This window comes from Mugil cephalus, chromosome 12, assembly GCF_022458985.1.
Source record: "Mugil cephalus isolate CIBA_MC_2020 chromosome 12, CIBA_Mcephalus_1.1, whole genome shotgun sequence".
NCBI lineage: Eukaryota > Metazoa > Chordata > Actinopteri > Mugiliformes > Mugilidae > Mugil > Mugil cephalus.
Genome location: NC_061781.1, coordinates 26,486,242 through 26,506,399, shown reverse-complemented (window position 1 = coordinate 26,506,399; position 20,158 = coordinate 26,486,242). Strand labels below are relative to the sequence as shown.

The following is a 20,158-nucleotide window of genomic DNA, read 5'->3' as shown; positions in this document are numbered from 1 at the left end:
GATTAAAAATTCAAGATGACTTCATTGATCCCCACAGGGAAATTACACCATACAAGACAACAACATTCATGACATACATGAACAAGACCTGAAATATACAGTAAATAAAACATTCAGCTGAAGTGTCTCAGTGTTAGGTTAGTAAAAATGTCTAGTGTGTGCAGATGGGCGACAGACAGTGCAATCAGCCAGACCATTAGTTTGACCACAGTTAGAGTTGTGTATTGTAATGGCCGTGGGAATCAATGACCTCCTGAAGTGCTCCGTCCTGCAGCTCAGTGACAGGAGCTGTTGGCTGCTGCTGCTTTCCTGTCAGGCCAGGATGGGATGAAGGGGGTGACTGTCAGGCCAGGATGCTCTGTACCTTCCTCATGAGCACCTTTCAGTGACAGTCCCCACAGAGTCCAGACTCCTCCCCAGGACCAAAAGCTCAACACTCTCAACAATGGACTTGTTGAGAGAGTGTATATATATATATACACACACACACACACACATATATACATATACATTGCAGTTATGTACATATGCTCACTTTGCACATATGACACATTTCTATGTGTATATTATAATTATTACTGAGGAAAATCATTGGAAAATCATTAAAAACAAAGTTTAATCATGTACTAAATACATCCCAGAAGAACTGATGGTTTTTAAGAAAGACACTGTGAACAGAAACTTGAAGTTGCTTCCAAACTTTTGGCCTGTAGTATAAGTTCATGGAAAGTTTATCTTAAAGTGGGCCACTGAACAGAACTTAGGAGCAAACTGCTGACATTTCATGTGTTCATTCTATGCATGCCACATGCTAACCATTGTTTCCTTACCTTCTCACTTCCATTAGTGTTTATCCTTTGGCTTCCGCTGTGGAATATTTGCAAATAAACCAACAAAAATTATCATTGAACAACACCCCACAACTGTTGATTTTTTTAATTGATCCTATCCCTTATTCCAAAGTGCACAACACAGGACAGGTGGAGCACGAGGTAAATTATTCATTCAATGGGTCGAGAGGCAATGGTGGTGGCAATAAGGGATGGTGTTCTTGGACAAGGAACCAGTCAAAGACCCTGGTGAAGACCCCAACCACTTGTTACACACAGTCCTTCAAGACAAAGTGCAGGGACACAATCAGATCCGACTGCCTTCCTTCCTTCCTGTTGTTGTAAAGTGTGGTTTAACTGCCTCAGTTAATTTCATTTCACAGAAATAGAAGTAGAAAGAAGTGATTTAGTTTGACTGCTAGTGAAATGTCACCTTGAGCAGCTCTGAGGGTGATGAGCTGCACACCTCAATTTAGAGTCACGAATTGGCCTAACCTAACAAGCATGTCTTTGTAGGTGGGTGAAAACCAAAGCACCCGGAGAAAACCAACACAGACACAGGGAGAACATGCAAACTTCACCCGACCAGAAAGACCCGAGCTGGACTCGAAACCGGGGCATCACTGCTATCCACCGAGCTGCTGTGCCACCCTTGGTAGATTCAATACATTGCAAAGTTGATGACAAGTCATGAACAGTGATCTTAAAGCCCTTGTGGGTAACATGTACACAACTACGGAGGAGGGACATTGGTCCTCCAAGAATCTTAGAGGAGGGTCAGAAGAGCCCATAAACAATAAGACTCTGAATTGAGGCCAGGAGGCTGCCAGAGCTCAGCAGCTCTCTCCTCCTCTCTCTAACAATGGAGGGAGATGAACTCTGTTTTCCACAGCTCAACACCTCCTGCAGGAAGCTAAAGCGTTCTCACTTTGACATTGTGTGTATTCACGTTATCCTGTCCTCCATCTCTCTACTGACTGCAGCTCTCAACCTGCTCGTCATCATCTCCATCTCCCACTTCAAGTAGACACTTATTTCATCTCTTTATCAAACTGGACAGATATGACTGTGGAAGTAGCTTCAATAGAAATGTTCTTGAATGCTTAATGATCTAATGTGGGTTATCTGTTTAGATAATAATCACTACCAGCAATAATAAGAAGTGTGTTTCTTTCTTCCTTCTCCAGGCAGCTCCACACTCCCACCAACCTCCTCCTCCTCTCTCTAGCTGTCTCAGATTTCTTTGTGGGCCTCCTCGTGTTCTTTCAAATCACGCTTATAGAAGGATGCTGGTATTTTGGTGACGTGGTGTGTGTCACTTTTTCAGTTTTAGACTTTGTCATTGTATCTTCCTCAGTAGGAACCATGGTGCTTATATCTGTTGATCGTTATGCTGCCATTTGTTATCCTTTACATTATCCCACCAAAGTCACTCAGAGGAGAGTTCAGATCTGTGTCTCTCTGTGTTGGATCTGTTCTCTCTTCTATGTGTCAGTGTTGATGAAGGAGAGTTTGAAACAACCAGGCAGGTTGAATTCCTGCATTGGAGAGTGTGTGATTGATTTTGACTTGACCAAACAATTTGTAGATCTCATGTTCACTTTTATTCTGCCCATAAGTGTCATCATAGTTCTGTATCTGAGAGTATTTCTGGTGGCTGTGTCTCAGGCTCGTGTCATGCGCTCTAATATTACAGCTCTTACTCTGCAGCGTTCAGGGAAAGTAACAGCTAAGAAGTCTGAACTGAAAGCAGCCAGGACTCTTGGGGTTGTTGTACTTGTGTTTCTGACATGTTTTTGTCCATATTTCTGTGTTTCACTCACAGGACAGGAGGCTTTGTACAATCCTTCATCCTTTATCTTCGTAGTTTGTCTGTTCTATTTTAACTCCTGTCTAAACCCAATCATCTACGCCTTTTTCTATCCCTGGTTTAGAAAATCTATGAAAGTTATTGTGACACTTCAAATACTGACTCCTGGCTCCTCTAATGACAACGTCCTATAAAGTAGAACTGTAGAGGGGCTTTTTTGAACTGATGGAAGTGTGACCTTCAAGGCAGATAAACTGCTTGAAGTAAAACACTGGAGAGAAATGCTATGGATTAAGTAAATGGTTAATGTAGGACAAAGGTGAAGAGGCATGGAAGAGCAGTGAATGTATGACACAGTCAGTATAACCCTCTTCTATTTATTGCATTTTTTTCTTACATTTGTAATATGCCTGTTCTCCCACAGTTAAAGAAACTATTGCTGGTGAATATAATATATTGATATCCACGGGTCTGTCAAATGATAAATATCACATCTACACCTTTTTCTGTCCCTGGTTTAGAAAATGTATAAAAGTTTTTGTGACACTTCAAATCTTTAAGTCTGTTTCCTCTCATGCCAACGTCCTGTAAAGAGACTCTTTGCCACACAAATGTGATGGTGGACATGTCACTTTGTTGTCAAGCCAAACAAATGTTTTAAACCAGTCCATTACATTATGTGTTCTGTGGAACAGATGATCATGTGCATCTTCACCAGCACATTAGAGGCCTAATGTCACAGTTTAATGGAAAACTCTGAACCTCTGTGACAAGTGAAAACAGGCAAATCTATGAAGACAGTAATATGTAGGAAAAGTGCTTTATATATCTTGATATATGCCTCTGTTCTCTCCCTTATTGTCAAGTGAATGAAATGTACTTCAGATGTGGGTGACTGATGATAATAAATATCTTAAAACTACTACTCACATTGTGATAAAGTGTATTTTATGTCTAATGTATATATACTGCATACACAATAAGAGAGCTTTATGGAGGTCATACTCTCCTAGATTTTTTCAAAAATGTATAAACCTACCAAATCAATCAAATGTTAGTGTTGTTTTCAGAGAACTCAGACACATGGAATATCAAAAACATTCGTAATGTACAGTATCTTTAATCATTTCAGTTCTAACAAAGTAAGATGTGTCGACATCTTGCACTCACTGCAGATATTATTCCACATTTGTGTCAAGCAGTGCTACGAGAGGTTACCAGCCGATTTACCTCAACTTCTCACACTGCGCCTAAGCATTGGTGCAAACAAGCCAGAAAAGACAGGTGTGTTAACAGTTTTGTGTAGGTAGTTAGCCACAGTGCGAACTGTTGCTGCTTACCTCCAGTTCTCTCTGTAAAATTGACAGACCGTACTGCCCACGTCTGCCCAGTCACTTCCTTGTCCATACATGTTGCCTTTTCTTTTTGGAAGTTTCTGTGCACAGAATGGCGCAAATTGCCAAGGCTCTTTGGTGAGCATTCTCATTCTAAACATGTCGCGTGCGGTCGTGTTGGACATGTAATGTGAGCAGTCAGGTCGCATCAGAGCATCAGTCTGTATAGTGTGAGAACATAAATCAAGAGCTGCAAACTTTTAACCCCTGCGTTTTAGTCGTACAGTTTGAGCTGATACTGAGTACAACGATTGAAAATATTGCACAGTATATTCAGTTTAAGGTGGTTAATCCACTGTGAGATTTAAGGTCAAAGGCCAGGTTGATGAGAACTCACCCAACATTCAATGTGAGCTGTGTAAAACCTGTTTAGTAGAGTCTTCTGATTCCCACTTCCAAGCCTCCACCTGCACTACGCTTCAATCATTAACAGTCCTGCGTTCACAGTCAAGCAGCCAGTCTGGTGCCAGGGCTTCAATATCTCATTGACTAGGAGGGCTATAGTCCTGAAGGAAGGTATTTAGGGTCAGCTTGAGACATCTTGGCTCCTCAAGCTAAAGTCATCATCCGTTACTTCCACCACCGCTGTCCTGCCCTACATGGGCCTTCAGATTACACCCAAGAAGCAGGGGTACTCTCACATCCAGCTCTGCAGCATATGTCTCTTCGTGGTTGCTGCCCCTGATTATTAGCCCTGCTCTGATGTATCTTACCTGTGCCTCACTGTCACCTTTGTATTTAGCCTCTCTTTTCCTTTCCCCATCAAGAAAGTTCATCTTTGTTCTTTAGAAAAGACCCACTCACAAGGCACAGATAAGGCTGTTGTGCACAGAAATTGTAGGGATATCTGGAAGAGGTTTTGGGAATCTGTACAGTTGGTTAGCACAATATTTTAAAGGTTCCTGGGATCTTGGAATATTACTCTCCGACAGGTATTTCTGAACCTCAATATTTGAGGCTGCTGTGGCGTTGGTGGTCTGCCTGCCAACTTCCTCAGCCCAGCGGTTGCCAGAGGTTATCTAAAAAACAACAAATTGTCATTTGTTGTTGTTGATGCTGTTACGACCCGACAGGGCAGAAAATGTCTAGGGGAACACAAGGAGGTAACAATTGAGGTAAAAGGAGAAAACGAACCAAAGAAGCCAACCAAGGACCGTCTGCAATCGCAGGGATTTATTTACAATATACAATAAACCAAGAAGAAGCCTTTTCAGACACCACAATGCCGGCCAGAAACAAACACGCTGCACACGCTGGCTGCAGGATCACTCTCCCCATGGCGCACCCAGGTAGGAGCTTTATAGAATACAGCTGGCAATCAGCTAATCAGCTGACTGAGGTGGAGTAGGAGGAAGGCAGTACCTGAAATGAAAGAACAAAAAGACAACGCCACACACAGGCCCGTAACACCCCCACCGATAAGAATAACCCCCACCTACAGGCAGAAAATAAGCATTACACTATACATAAATCACAGATCATACACTTATATAACACAGATGTTGACAAATGACTTTGCAAGCAATGACGTTACCCACGTGACAGCATGTCAGCCACCAGATTATCAGCCCCTTTCTTGTGCTTCACCTCGATGTTATAGCGCTGTGCTTGGAGTGCCCAGCGCATCAACCGCTGGTTACTGTTGTACATCTGCATCAGGAAAACAAGGGGGTTGTGATCTGTGTACACTGTAACCGGTACAGACGTGGAGCCCACATAAACTTCGAAGTGCTGCAAAGCAAGGAGCATGGCCAGGGTTTCTTTCTCAATCGTTGAGTAATTCAGCTGATGCTTTTTAAACTTCACTGAGAAGTAGCAGACAGGGTGGCACACATTATCAACACCGTCTTGCAATAGCACTGCTCCAGCTCCTATGGCACTAGCATCGACTTCTAGCTTGAAAGGCCTGGAGAAGTTGGGTGCAGCCAACACTGGGGCACTACAGAGGAGGGACTTGGCAGCAGTAAAGGCATGGGCACAGTCATCCTCCCAAACAAAAGGAATGGCTGGGCTACACAGCTTGGTCAATGGGGCAACCACTACAGAAAAGTTTTTACAAAAACACCGATAGTAACCGGCCATACCCAGGAAACGTCTCAGTTCACGTCGAGTCGTAGGTGTCGGGAGAGCCAGCACAGCCTCAACCTTGGTGGTCACGGGTAGAACCTGCCCATGGCCAACCTGCTTCCCCAAGTAGGTGACCATAGCCTTGCCAAATTCGCACTTGGCCAAATTTAACGTTAGTGAGGCATCTGCCAGGCGCCGGAACACATCCTTCAAGCTGGAGATGTGACTCACCCAGTCTCTGGAATAGACCACCACATCATCTAAGTACACGCTACAGTCAGGCACATTGCCCAATACATGCTGCATGAGGCGCTGGAAAGTGGCTGGGGCATTTCTCATGCCAAAGGCCATTACGGTGTACTGCAAGAAGGCATCAGGGGTTACAAATGCAGAAATGTCAGATGCACGTTGCATTAAAGGGACCTGCCAGTACCCTTTTAGCAGATCTAGTTTCGTAATAAATTCTGCAGGACCCACACTGTCAATACAGTCATCAATACGTGGTAAAGGAAAGGAATCCGGCACAGTCACTGCATTCACCTTACGGAAATCGGTGCAGAATCGAGGGGTTCCATCTGACTTAGGAGTCAACAAACAGGCAAAACCGTGTTCAACCAGGTACGCAACCTCTTGTTTCATTAATTCTCTTTTCTCAACAGGACAACGGTATGCTTGCTGCTTAATGGGTGTATGATCACTCACATCAATATCATGTTCTAACACGTTGGTACGGGATGGCACATCCCCATGCAAAGTGGGGTAGGTAACGAGAAGGTCAAGCACATCCTGACGCTGAGCTTGGGGAAGATAGGACAGATGTTGCTTGGCATTCGACATGAACTCAGAGTTGGACAACCGGCCAGACTGCTGCGCATCAGAGGGTGGAATCAAGTCATCAGTTACATCGGCTACACAAACAAGCAAAGGAGCGACGGTAACAGAGTGCTTTGAACATGCAACCTGTTTATCCTCTGGTGAGTGGAAAGCTTTAAGCATGTTAATATGGCACAAACGAGTCTTCTTGCGACGCTTGGGCGTCCGGATGACATAATCTGTGTCAGAGATTCTACTCTCCACTACATAGGGACCCGTGAATCGAGCTGTAAGCGCGGACCCAGGTGTGGGTAGCAACACCAACACCTCATCACCAGGCTGGAACTGCCGCTCAACAGCCTTCCGGTCAAATCGTTGTTTCATGCTGACCTGAGCAGAGGAGAGGGCCTCTTTTGCCAGTTTAGAGGCAAGATGCAGACGCTCTCTGCATTTGGAGACAAAATCCACAATGTTAGTTTGTCTTGGGGAGCTGCCCACCAACTGCTCCTTCAAGACTGCTAACGGACCTCGCACATTGTACCCAAATACTAGCTCTGCTGGGCTGAACCCTAGGGACTCCTGCTTTGCATCTCTAATGGCAAACAATACAAATGGTACCCCCTCATTCCAGTCTTTACCACTGTCATGACAAAATTTAATCAACATAGATTTTAAAGTTTGATGCCACCTTGAGACTCGGGATGGTAAGCACTCGACACAGAATGACCAATACCCAGAGACTGCAGGGTCTCATTAAAGACCTTGGAAAGAAAATTAGTTCCCTGGTCAGTTTGCACCACCCTCGGCAAACCAAACAGAGTGAAAAACTTCAGCAGTGCCTTTGTGACCGCTGGTGCTGTAATTTTTCGCAAAGGGACAGCCTCAGGAAACCGAGTGGAGACACACATCATTGTTAACATGAACTGGTTGCCAGCCTTAGTTCTAGGCAATGGACCCACACAATCAACAATCACATGCTCGAAAGGCTCACCAACGGCTGGAACAGGACGAAGAGGACAGGGGGAACAGGCTGATTCGGTTTCCCTACAATCTGACAAGTATTGCAACACTTACAAAAATTCGTCACATCATCCTTTAAACCGGGCCAAAAGAAATGCCGGAGGACTCGATGATAGGTCTTAGTTACCCCCAGGTGACCAGACCACAAATGTTCATGGGCCAACTTCAGCACATGCTGGCGACAATTAACAGGAAGGACTTTCTGATGGACCACCCCCCAATCCTCACCAAGCTCAACTGCTGCTCTGCCTGATTGTGAAGCCCACCTGCGCATCAGGACACCATCGTCAAGAAAATATGGTTGCTTAGATGTACACTCACTGGATTCCTTCACAGCAGCAGCCATACATTTAGCTAAGGATTGATCTGTTTGCTGGGCAGCAATGAGAGCCTCACGATTAAGTAGTAAGGGAGCCGCAAGAGCAACAGGAGCAACAGACTCCCCACCCTGGTCAGGTTTTCTGAACCCGCCGTCCTCTGAACCACCACCAGGCAGCAGCTCATCCTGGGAGAGAATAGATAGAAACAGAGAATCGGCCAAATCAACCTCCTGGTCCTGAGCCTGCCCACGGGCCTTAGCTCTCGTTAGCGCACTAACCGTAAACACATCAGGATGTTTTTCAGCCAACTCATCAGGATAAGTCTCTGGAATGGGCTCAGCAACGACCTTAGGAACAGGATAAACCTTTCCGCCAGCAATATCATTACCCATGATGAAATCGACACCACTAATAGGAAAACACGGGCAAACCCCCACATGAAAATAACCAGTTGCCAGATCCGACTGCACATGGATTCGGTGCAGAGGGGCGGGAATGAAACCCATCTCAATCCCCCTTACCACAGCACAGGCGTCAGACTCAGCACCAGATGGCAACACACTGGACAAAATGAGGGACTGCGAGCAGGCAGTGTCATGCAGCGCAGTCACTAGGCGCTGGTCCCTGGCCTGTCCCGCAAGAGACACCCAACACTTGAATATGAAAGGCCTAAAACAGTCTTCAGGAACCTCTGACACTATGGTCTCGCTACTGATGGACGTTTTAATAAGCCCCACGCCTTTTGGTGGCCTCACAATAGGCTGCTTACACTTCCAGGCAACACAATCCGCGATCAAATGACCCGACTTATGACAATAAAAACATTGCCGATCAGCTTTGGAAACAGAAGGAACAGCAGCTCCTGACACCTGCGAACCAGACTTCAGCAAAACCTCCCGAGAAGACTCAAGTTTAGCCAATACTCTTTTGTGTGTGAGCGCAAACTCATCTGCCAAGGTGGCAGCCTGCTGCAAGGTGGACACTTTCTGTTCGTTCAGATATACAGCAGTACGCTCAGAAACACAACTTTTAAATTCCTCCAGCAACATAAGTTCGCACACCGAGGCAAAATTATCAGCCTTACAGGCCGCACACCACCGGTTGAAGAGAATGCCCTTCTCTCTGGCAAAGTCAGTATGGGTCTGGTTGGATGTCTTACGAAGATTTCGAAATCGCTGTCTGTACGCCTCAGGTACCAGCTCATATGCCCGCAGAATAGCACCTTTAACTTTGTCATAATTGAGACCATCCTCCACGGACAAGGAGGAGCAGGCCTCCTGAGCTCTACCTGTCAACCTGCATTGTAGCAAAATAGCCCACACATCCTCTGGCCAGCGTAACGCCGCGGCAATACGCTCAAAGGCGCCGAAATAAGTTTCTACCTCTGCCTCACGAAATACAGGGACCAAGGAAATGTGTTTAGTCACATCGAAAGTGATGGATGGAAGTGACACAGGTGGAGCCTCGCCAGCAGGAGTAGTACGAGCCTGAAGCTCAACTTGGCGCAGCCTAACAGCTGTGTCCGCCTCTAACTTTTTTAATTCCAACTCCCTGCGAAACTGAAACTCACGCTCCTCTTTTTCTAACTGAAAACGAGCTAAACGGACTTTCAGTCTGGCTTCCACTTTTGAGCCAGGAGTGGACTCAACAGAGAATGGGACAAACTGAGGTAGTGTGACCGGCCTCGCCGCCGTCCCCACCTCTTTCACAGCAGGAGTACCCTGATCGGCCACTTCCACCGGGCCGCCCTCACCAGGAGAGGCTGCTGCCACAACCGTAGCGTCTCCAGGCAAACTAAGAACTCCTCTACTGACCAACTCATGTAAAAGCACCGCCTTTAGCTCAGCTTTGACAAGGGACATAGAAACCGGAACACCATAATACTCGGCAATCACACGTAGATCACTTTTTGTACATTTATCAAACACAATTAATGAGGGATCCGACAAAAATGCGCCAGCGTCAAACACTGCCATTACCAAAAAACTCTGCGAGGAAATAACAGCAGACCACAAACAAAACAATCAACTGGGAACCACTAAGAACACACGCACCACGTATGATGTCCACACACAAACAGCCGCCACGAAAGATAAACTTCCCCAGATCCTACCTAACATGAACTTCACCTACCTATCTTCTGGGGCGTGCCGGGCTCGAGGCATCTTATTGGCAACACATCAGCGGCCGAAACCCTGAAACGCCAGCCCCCACCGGAGACCAAAGCCTCCACCCGGAGTTAACCCCGAAAATAAAAAAGGCAAAATAACAAAAGAGCACCCGATGGAAAGGATGAGCTCAACTCAACCAAACTGGGCACTCACCTGCGTAATCTGGTGAAGCTGCCACTGACGTCGCCACCGGCTGCAGGCACACAGACACCAATACGCAGGACAAATTGAGAATGAACAACGAAAGAAACTCTCCGGTACAGCTGCGAGAACGATCCCGGACGAGCCCCCGAAATTGTTACGACCCCACAGGGCAGAAAATGTCTAGGGGAACACAAGGAGGTAACAATTGAGGTAAAAGGAGAAAACGAACCAAAGAAGCCAACCAAGGACCGTCTGCAATCGCAGGGATTTATTTACAATATAAAATAAACCAAGAAGAAGCCTTTTCAGACACCACAATGCCGGCCAGAAACAAACACGCTGCACACGCTGCACACGCTGGCTGCAGGATCACTCTCCCCATGGCGCACCCAGGTAGGAGCTTTATAGAATACAGCTGGCAATCAGCTAATCAGCTGATTGAGGTGGAGGGGGAGGAAGGCGGTACCTGAAATTAAAGAACAAAAAGACAACGCCACACACACAGGCCCGTAACAATGCACTTGAACAAGCTTCTCTTTGGCTGTGGTGTTTTATCTGAAGTATGTTGGGATTTGCTTTGATTTCTGTCTGATTGATATGAGTGATCACATGATTTCCTTACTATTAAATTGAGTGTGGGTGTAATGCAAACTGAATGCTGAATTTGGAGACTTGTTGTAGACACACTCATGTTTGGTGCTGCGTCGATCACAACACTCTTTATTAGTTATGGCCCAGTCATCCCTTATAGTCCTTTTGACTTGGGTCAAATTGTCTGCAGTGTGACTTGTACCGTAATTTTCACTCATTCTCTTTGTCAAGTGAGTTGAGATCTCAGCTGACCAACAGCGTGTGATCGGAACTTGAATTAATAGAATATGAGAGTATGATACTATGGTTGAGGATTAATTTTGATTAAACATGTTGATTTTCATTGATTGAATGTTATACACAGAGTGTAAGATGAATAATAGTTGAAGCAATGTAACCAAGGTTTGTGAAATCAGGAGCAGAATAAGAAAAACAGGATACAGATGTCAGGCAGTAGGGGTAAAAAAGGGAACTGAAACCTGTTGGCCTGAGGTCAGGTCAAGACATGTCCAAATACACAGTTTGTGGGAAAGTACAGAAAATGAACTAATGTCCAAGTATTAATTAATAAGTCATGAATGTAACACCCTTCCCTAGCAAGGATTTTTGGACAGTTTTGGACATTTTACTTTACCCCTACTTCACCTGCATGGCCCATAAATAATTATTTTTGATTAATTAATTTTTGGAATAGAATCTGATAAGGATATTACTGATTAGATGTTACATGATTGGAATTTGAATTAATTATCTGAAATGCGAATATTATTTTAACAAATATCTGATTTTGGATTTGATTGATTTATTGAGCTGTTGCAAAATTGCTTATGCTGAACCTACAAATACAATTTGGCTCTAAAGGTCAGAGGACTTTGTTGACAGTTATTTCTCCCTTTTTGCTGGTACTCATGACAGTAAAACTATAGGCAACTTGAATGGTAGCTCCGGCACCTAGCTCTTATTGGTCACACTAGTCAAGTCCACTTAAAACTATTCTTATTTCCCTAGGGCTTTCAGCCCAGCCTTTAAATTATAACCTGGCACGTAACAAGTGCACAGATCCATTAGGGGTAAGCCACCACAACTCACGGGACTCAACTTCGGACGAAGCTGCGGGAAGCCTCCCTGACTGGTTGTTCCGGGGGACATGAGGAAGCAGGGCAGACGTACGGATTAAGGGTGGTCAGAAGCCAGGCGAGTTACCCCGATTTGACTTCTGTCCACAAGAAGTTTCAACAACATTCACACTTTGAGCCTCCAGGCTCCCATGGACAATAGCCTCGTTAGAGCTCTATTCATAGGATAAGTTAGCCTAGGCACACAGTTACCCCCATTCAAGGACAGGTAAGCACCAGCCATTATGGTAATTAGTGACCCCAGTTTCTGGTCAAGCAAGTTTCGGGTGGGTGTTACCCACAGAGTTTATTTCTAATTAAACCTCAATTTCCCACTAGTTTATCAGAACTGAAGAAGCTACTCGGATGAGTGGCGAAACGTCTTCAAGAAATTCTACAAGTCCAGATGACCTTATTCAGTGCTTTTTTGGATTACTATGACCTAGATGACTGAGAATCTTCACAGACATAGAGCAAAGAAGAAGGCCCCGGTATACGACATCCACCATACCTCGGAGAGGCTGGCGCGTGACGTTTCTTTTGGATATATAGAAACGCGGGATGGACTGAAGGCATACATGCCCGAGGCCGGCCAGCAGAACCACGGGGTCCCAGAGGAATAGGGAGAGCAGTTGGATGAAGAAGTTGTGTTGCCAGTAAAAGCGCCAGTAAGGGAGTGGGCTATTTTTTTAATGGCACCCACCTACTCTACACTAAGAAGCTGTGAGAATATAACCGCCAACTTCAAGAACGCATTCCTGGCTATCACCCATGATGTCATGCTGCGATGTCTGAAGAAAACAGCCCTTAAGTATGTAAAAGAGAGACTGCAGGAAATATCCTCCAGCGACGATGAGGAGACAGGACCATCTGCCCGGGCCAGAGCTGAGCTACAGGGGCGTCGGCAAAGACTGAGCTACAGAAAGTGTTGGGCTTGTGTAATTACGTGAGAGATCACGTACCAGGGTATAAGAGGTACCCGAAACATCTGTATGCCAAGCTTAAGAAACACGACAAGGCAGAGGAGTGGGTCTGGACAGCAGCTGATCAGAGCAACTTGGTGCTCCTGAGAAAGGCAATCCAGGGAGCCCTGAGGCTCTATCCCAGGAGTCCTACAGCAAGGCTGGTTGCAGAGATAAGTTGTGAGGATGATAGTGCTACCGTAAAAGTAAGCAATGAAGGCGGTAGTCTGGTGACGATGTGGAGTTATACCCTGTCTACAGTGGAAAAGAAGTATCCGCTCAAAGAGAAGGTACTGGCGGTGCTAGCAAGGTACTGGAGTGCCTTGAAGGATTTATCCCAGGGGCAGGAGGTCCGGGTCATCACTCAGAGCCAGGTACACCGGTTCCTTAGGAAAGCAACTGTTGAGAGTACGAAAGCAACTAATGCCAGAGGGGGTCAATGGGAAGACATCTTGTTTGACCCAGATCTCGAGATTGGACCCTTGCAACCAGGAGCACCGAAAGCTGCAGCAGCGCGGGAGGATTCTGAATGGACTCTTTTCACAGACGGCTCGAGGAAAGGTCCCGATGACGCGGCGTACTGGGGGTTTATTCACAAGCTGAAGGGTAAAGAGGAGTACCGTCAGCAAGGGGAAGGTAGCGCAAAAGCTGGGGAAGTGACAGCGGTGTTGGGGGGACTGCTCGAGCTGGAAAAAAAGAAGATTAAACGAGCAAGAATTATAACAGATAGTCGCTATTGGGCCTAGGCACTGAATGAGGATTTAATTTGGGAAGAAAATGGGTATGAAACCGCAAAACGAAAGAAGGTGGCCCATGAAGATTTGTGGAAAAAGATTGCGGAGTTACGACTGAACCTGGACCTTGAAGTGGTGCATCAGAAAGCGAGGAAACGAAGAAGTGGATCGTTTCGTCCAGATGAAAAAAAATTGTCTTTTTCGGGATCGAGAAGTGGGATAGTACGTCTAAAGGTAGGATTGTCCCAAAAGACTGTGTGGAGGGGGTGAAGCGGGCAGTGCACTTGGCCATGCCGGGGCTGTCCTAACGCGCAGGGAGCTGGAGAGACAGCAGCTTTGGATTCCAGAGAAGGAGGTTTGGCGTGTTCTTAAAGACTGTGTTGAGTGTGGTCGGTACAACGCGAGAGGACAGCGATGGTGCTGGTGGATTCTATGTCAGGATATGTTGCAGTGAGACCTGCGCGCCAGGCAAATGGCACTTGTGTTGTCAGCATGTTAGACAAGGTGTGTTGCTATCTTGGAATACCAAAAGAGCTCAGAACAGACAATGGGACCCATTTTCGCAACGCTAAAGTGGATAAGTGTTGTCAGGAGAATGGAGTAATCAGAGTGTATTCACCACCGTACACACCACAAGCCAATGGAGTGGTGGAATGAACCATTGGACTGGTAAAGAGCCGGATCAGGAAGAAAGCCAATGGCAGAGAATGGAGTACTCAGGTCCTGTCGCTGGTCAAGACCCTGAATGACAGACACCGTGATGGAAGGCCGCCGCCGGCGGAGGAGCTGAATCAGCGCCCCTTTGCGTCACAAGAGGTTGGGAGGGGAATGAGCCAGTTAGTAATCTACCGGGTGAGGAGACAGCCAGAGCAGCCGATACCCAATGCTGGACAAGTGGAATGGAGCATATCTACGAGGAAGTCCCACTTTGACGCTGTTCTAGGGGCGTTAACCTCGTGACACAGGCGGTCCAAGGCATTTTGCCAGCTAAAGCTTTTGCGCCAATAATCATCCAATCAATTTTCATGTTACCATGTATAGACAAAAGGAGAAAGCAGTGGGTGGAGAGGCCCGCCCACCAAGGGCGTGGCAGACTTGGATTACAACTAACAGAGCAAAGAGGAAGTGGTCAGTTCAAGGATGGGGAATGGAAGAGCTACAGGAGGGGGAAGATGTCCAACTCCAGCAATGCAAGTACCGAGTACGCAGTAACAACCTCATCAGCGATAATTATGGAAGTAAGTACAAATCTAACTTGCATCCAGAATTACTCTGAGACCCAGGAACCTGACATCGACTTTACCAAAGTGGATTTTTGGGCATTCAAGTGCATATGGTTGGTGTTTTGCTGCACCGGAGCATGGTCCAGAGAGCAGCCCCTGCAAATTATAGCCCTACTTGTCGGCCTTATCAAAGCCTTGATTGAAATTGTTGTCCGGGGAAGGATAAGAATCACCTTATCCTGGTTCTTGATCCATCTGCTGGGGCGCACCAACATTGATACTACCAGGAAGGGAGTAATGAAGGCAGTAGTTTTATTGACTTGGTTGACACTCGACGTGGCTGCAGGCTGGTGTCAACAAGGGTGAATTAATCTCTTTGTTTTAATTGTAGGGGGGCGCCGTAGGCAGTGGGTGTGGGACCACCCATGAGAGAAGTAGGCTGTTCCAAGTGCTACATGGTGGATCCTCACCCGTATGGAGCTCAAAGAGCATGCAAGACTTATCTGGAGTTCCTACTGGAATAAGGGAGTGACCTGGGTGCCTCGTCTGATCGAGGAAGGAATTTATTCACCAACTTACACCAGGGTCTGGGAGTTTCACGACAGATCTCGTCCCCGCACTACTCATACCTTGGAGGGAAGGATCCTCATCGCAGGGGCACGACAGGCAGCACCGCCCGTCTATATCGAGTCAAGGGTATTTCCCCCGTCATGAGGGCCGCCAGAAACCAAGAAGGAGCATCGCGACATCGGAACCCTTGCTGGGGGAGGTGTTAAGGTGCGGCACTACTCCTAACGAGGGGGAAGGGGTAAGCGAGGACGAGGATAACGAGTGGGAAGAGTTGTCTGAAGTGGTGGAGCAACAACTGGGACGGCTTCACCCTACCCCTGTGACCTCGGCTGAAGAGCCACCAGTGGATTTACAACCTTTCTCGGGGGCTGTCGGCGCAAAGGAAGCCACTCTCACACCACCATCAGAAGAGTTACTATCTGATGATTCTTTAGATGGGATGGAGGATCTGGAGCTGTAATGTCATCAATCGGCAGCCTGTGATCTCAAGAATATTTTTTGGCCACCATTTTATTGATCGGTATGCAAATGAAAAACTGAAACCAAAAGCAAATGAATATATTTAAATTAATTATCAAATTAATTAAATATTTCAACTCCTTCTCTAGACATTTTCTACACAAATCCTTCTGGTTGGCATAACGCACGATGGCTCACAGGCCTGAGTCACTTCCCTGAACCCCTCACTCTTAACAATGCTAAGGGGTTGCCAGTCCTTGATAATGAAATTCAAAACCACCTGGTCCAATGCATGTTTCCTGGAAGCTTGATAATTAAAAATGAAATTGAAAAATTATAATATGCATTCATTATTAATAAAGTGACCATGGGGAAGAGATAAAGTGTCTGCATACTACAAATACCTTATTTGCGGACGTAAGACTAAAATGTTCCCAGACAGCAAAACCTTTCTTTTTGGCTTGAAGTGAAGAACTGTCCTACAAAATATCTGTTGTCATTTTGGCACAGATGCATCCCTATAAATCAATTATCACCAACCTGAAACTGGGGAAGTTTGTGAAAGTGGAGGTTTGATTTGCAGCTTCGGTATATATTATATGAGCAAAACACAAATAACTACCTGTAGTGACTATTTTTGAGGCCTAAATAACCACAGCGGTGGCAAACCACCGGGGTCCAACTTGCACATCCAAAGAAACGTTAGCTGAAAAAACATAAAATAAAGCGCTGTTTATCTATAGCAAAACATGTTCTCAAAACTCAAAAACAGAAGGCTTTATTAACCGAGGACGTCACAGATAAAGTAAGGGTTCTCTGCTCAGCGCTCCAGGCCTTGGTTCCAAGATCAAAGACCACACCCTCATGACAGTCTCCCTCGCCTTTATCTGCCTCCTCGTCACTAAAGGACAGGGTGATGAAGAGTATCCTTAAAGGAGGAGAAACGGAGGAGGGATATTGGTCCTCCAAGAATCTTAGAGGAGGGTCAGAAGAGCTCCATAAACAATAAGACTCTGAATTGAGGCCAGGAGGTTGCCAGAGCTCAGCAGCTCTCTTCTCCTCTCTCTGACAATGGAGGGAGATGAACTCTGTTTTCCACAGCTCAACACCTCCTGCAGGAAGCTGAAGCGTTCTCACTTTGAAATTGTGTGTACTCACGTTATCCTGTCCTCCATCTCTCTACTGACTGCAGCTCTCAACCTGCTCGTCATCATCTCCATCTCCCACTTCAAGTAGACACTTATTTCATCTCTTTATCAAACTGGACAGATATGACTGTGGAAGTAGCTTCAATAGAAATGTTCTTGAATGCTTAATGATCTGATGTGGGTTATCTGTTTAGATAATAATCACTACCAGCAATAATAAGAAGTGTGTTTCTTTCTTCCTTCTCCAGGCAGCTCCACACTCCCACCAACCTCCTCCTCCTCTCTCTAGCTGTCTCAGATTTCTTTGTAGGCCTCCTTGTGTTCTTTCAGATCACGTTCATAGAAGGATGCTGGTATTTTGGTGACGTGGTGTGTGTCATTTATTCAGTTTTTGACTTAGTCATTGTATCTTCCTCAGTAGGAACCATGGTGCTCATATCTGTTGATCGCTATGCTGCCATTTGTTATCCTTTACATTATCCCACCAAAGTCACTCAGAGGAGAGTTCAGATCTGTGTCTCTCTGTGTTGGATCTGTTCTCTCTTTTATGCAGCTCTGATGATGAAGGACAGTCGGAAACAACAAGGCAGGTTGAATTCCTGCATCGGAGAGTGTGTGATTGACTTTGATCTTACCAAACGATTTGTAGATCTCATGTTGACGTTCTTTCTGCCCATAAGTGTCATCATAGTTCTGTATCTGAGAGTATTTGTGGTAGCTGTGTCTCAGGCTCGTGCCATGCGCTCTAATATTACAGCTCTTACTCTGCAGCGTTCAGGGAAAGTAACAGCTAAGAAGTCTGAACTGAAAGCAGCCAGGACTCTTGGGGTTGTTGTACTAGTGTTTCTAACATGTTTTTGTCCATATTTCTGTGTTTCACTCACAGACCAGGAGAAGATGATCAGTTATGCATCCTTTATCTTTGTAGGTTCTCTGTTCTATTTTAACTCCTGTCTAAACCCTATCATCTACGCCTTTTTCTATCCATGGTTTCGAAAATCTATGAAAGTTATTGTGACATTTCAAATACTGACTCCTGGCTCCTGTAATGCCAACATCCTGTAAAGTAGAACTATGGAGGGCCTTTTTTGAACTGATTGTTTTGTAGTAAAACACTGCAGAGAAATACTGTGGATTAATTAAATGATTAAAGCAGGACAATAATAAAGAAGCATGTAAGAGTAGTGACTGTATGAGACAGTCTACATAACCCCCTGCTATTCATTGCATTTTTTTTTCTTACATTTGTAATATGCCTGGTCTCCCACAGTTATTGAAACTATTGCTGGTGAATATAATATATGAATATCCAGGGGTCTATCAAATGATAAATATCATAAATGTTTTGCTTTCTTTTAGTTGGACACCAACCTTGAATAATAATAAACTATTGTGAAGAATAACATGCGACATTATTGTTTTTACGACTTAAACACATTTTATATTCACTCTGTCAGTAATTAGAATAACATCAGAAACAGAGAAAAAAAAAAAACTTAATTCATTCCCGAGGGGCAAAAATGCAGAGTTTTTTTCTTACTTCAGATAATATTCCACAATCTAAGTAAATCTAATCACTGAAGTATGTTCGGCCTGTAATGCTCAGTGGTACGTACTGGATGTGTTGTGGCTAACTGCCTGCAGGTATAAGCTGGTTCTCTGTGTGTTTTTTAGGTCTCTGCATTGACAAGTGTGGGATAGTCTAGCTTTGACTGGACATTCAATCCCAAGCAGAACACAGTAGCATCTGTCATGAAAAGCATAACGTTACATTCAGCTGTATGCTGTATACAGTATAAAGATGAACAATATCTCATTCTGGCTACGTTATTTACAGCCAGAATGTTTGAAGGGGTGAACATATCCTTCTGTAAAAATCCCTGATTTTACACTTGACATGTTCATACATTTGAAAGTACAACTTAAATTAGCATATTTATTTATTTGAGTTAAGATGACCACAATTATAATTACAATTAATAATTCCTTCTCCAGACAGCTCCACACTCCCACCATTTCCTCCTCCTCTGTCTAGCTGTCTCAGATTTCTTCGTGGGCCTCCTCGTGTTCTTTCAGATCACGCTCATAGATGGATGCTGGTATTTTGTGAATTGGTGTGTATCTGTCTGAACTGAAAGCAGCCAGGACTCTTGGGGTTGTTGTACTTGTGTTTCTAACATTTTTCTGTCTATGTTTCTGTGTTTCACTCACAGGCCAGGAGGTTTTGTACAATCTTTCATCTACTTTATTTGTAACTTTTAAGTCCCTTCTAAACCCAATCATCTACACCCTGTTCTATCCCTGGTTTAGAAAATGTACAATTCAAATACTGAAGTCTGTTTCCTCTAATGCCAACATATTGTAAAGAGACTCTTTGTATGTCACAGTGTACTGGTGGACATGTCACCTTGATGTCAAGACAAACTAATATTTTAAACCATCATATTACAAATGTGTTCTGTGGAACAGATGGTCAGGTGCATCTCCACCAGCACAGCAGAGACCTAATGTAATATTCTGAATTGAATTGAATCAATGTCATAGTTTATTTGAAAACTCTTTGTGAAAAATCTTTGTGGAAAGCGAAGAGGTAAATCTATTAAGACAGTAGTATGTAAGAAAAGTGGTATTTACATTTTAAAAGGCTACAGCCTGAAGATCTAGGGGGGTCATATCTTAAAAGCAAATCAGATAAATAATTAGGGTCAAGATCATTAAAAGCTTTAAAAACCATTAGTAAGATCTTAATATGGATTCTGAAGCAGACAGGTAGCCAGTGCTGAGACT

The 20,158-nt window shown here is 44.9% G+C and overlaps 2 protein-coding genes across 2 annotated transcripts; both read left to right on the top strand.

Moving 5' to 3' along the window:
- The first annotated feature begins 1,692 nt into the window (after window positions 1–1,692).
- LOC125018077 (trace amine-associated receptor 13c-like) lies at window positions 1,693–2,834 on the top strand. Its single transcript, XM_047601722.1, has 2 exons — window positions 1,693–1,853; window positions 2,018–2,834. Exons 1-2 carry the CDS (start codon window positions 1,693–1,695, stop codon window positions 2,832–2,834), a joined length of 978 nt encoding a protein of 325 aa, XP_047457678.1.
- Window positions 2,835–17,294: 14,460 nt separating this feature from the next.
- On the top strand, window positions 17,295–18,436 carry LOC125018082 (trace amine-associated receptor 13c-like). The gene is made up of 2 exons (XM_047601726.1): window positions 17,295–17,455; window positions 17,620–18,436. Exons 1-2 carry the CDS (start codon window positions 17,295–17,297, stop codon window positions 18,434–18,436), a joined length of 978 nt encoding a protein of 325 aa, XP_047457682.1.
- Window positions 18,437–20,158: the final 1,722 nt, after the last annotated feature.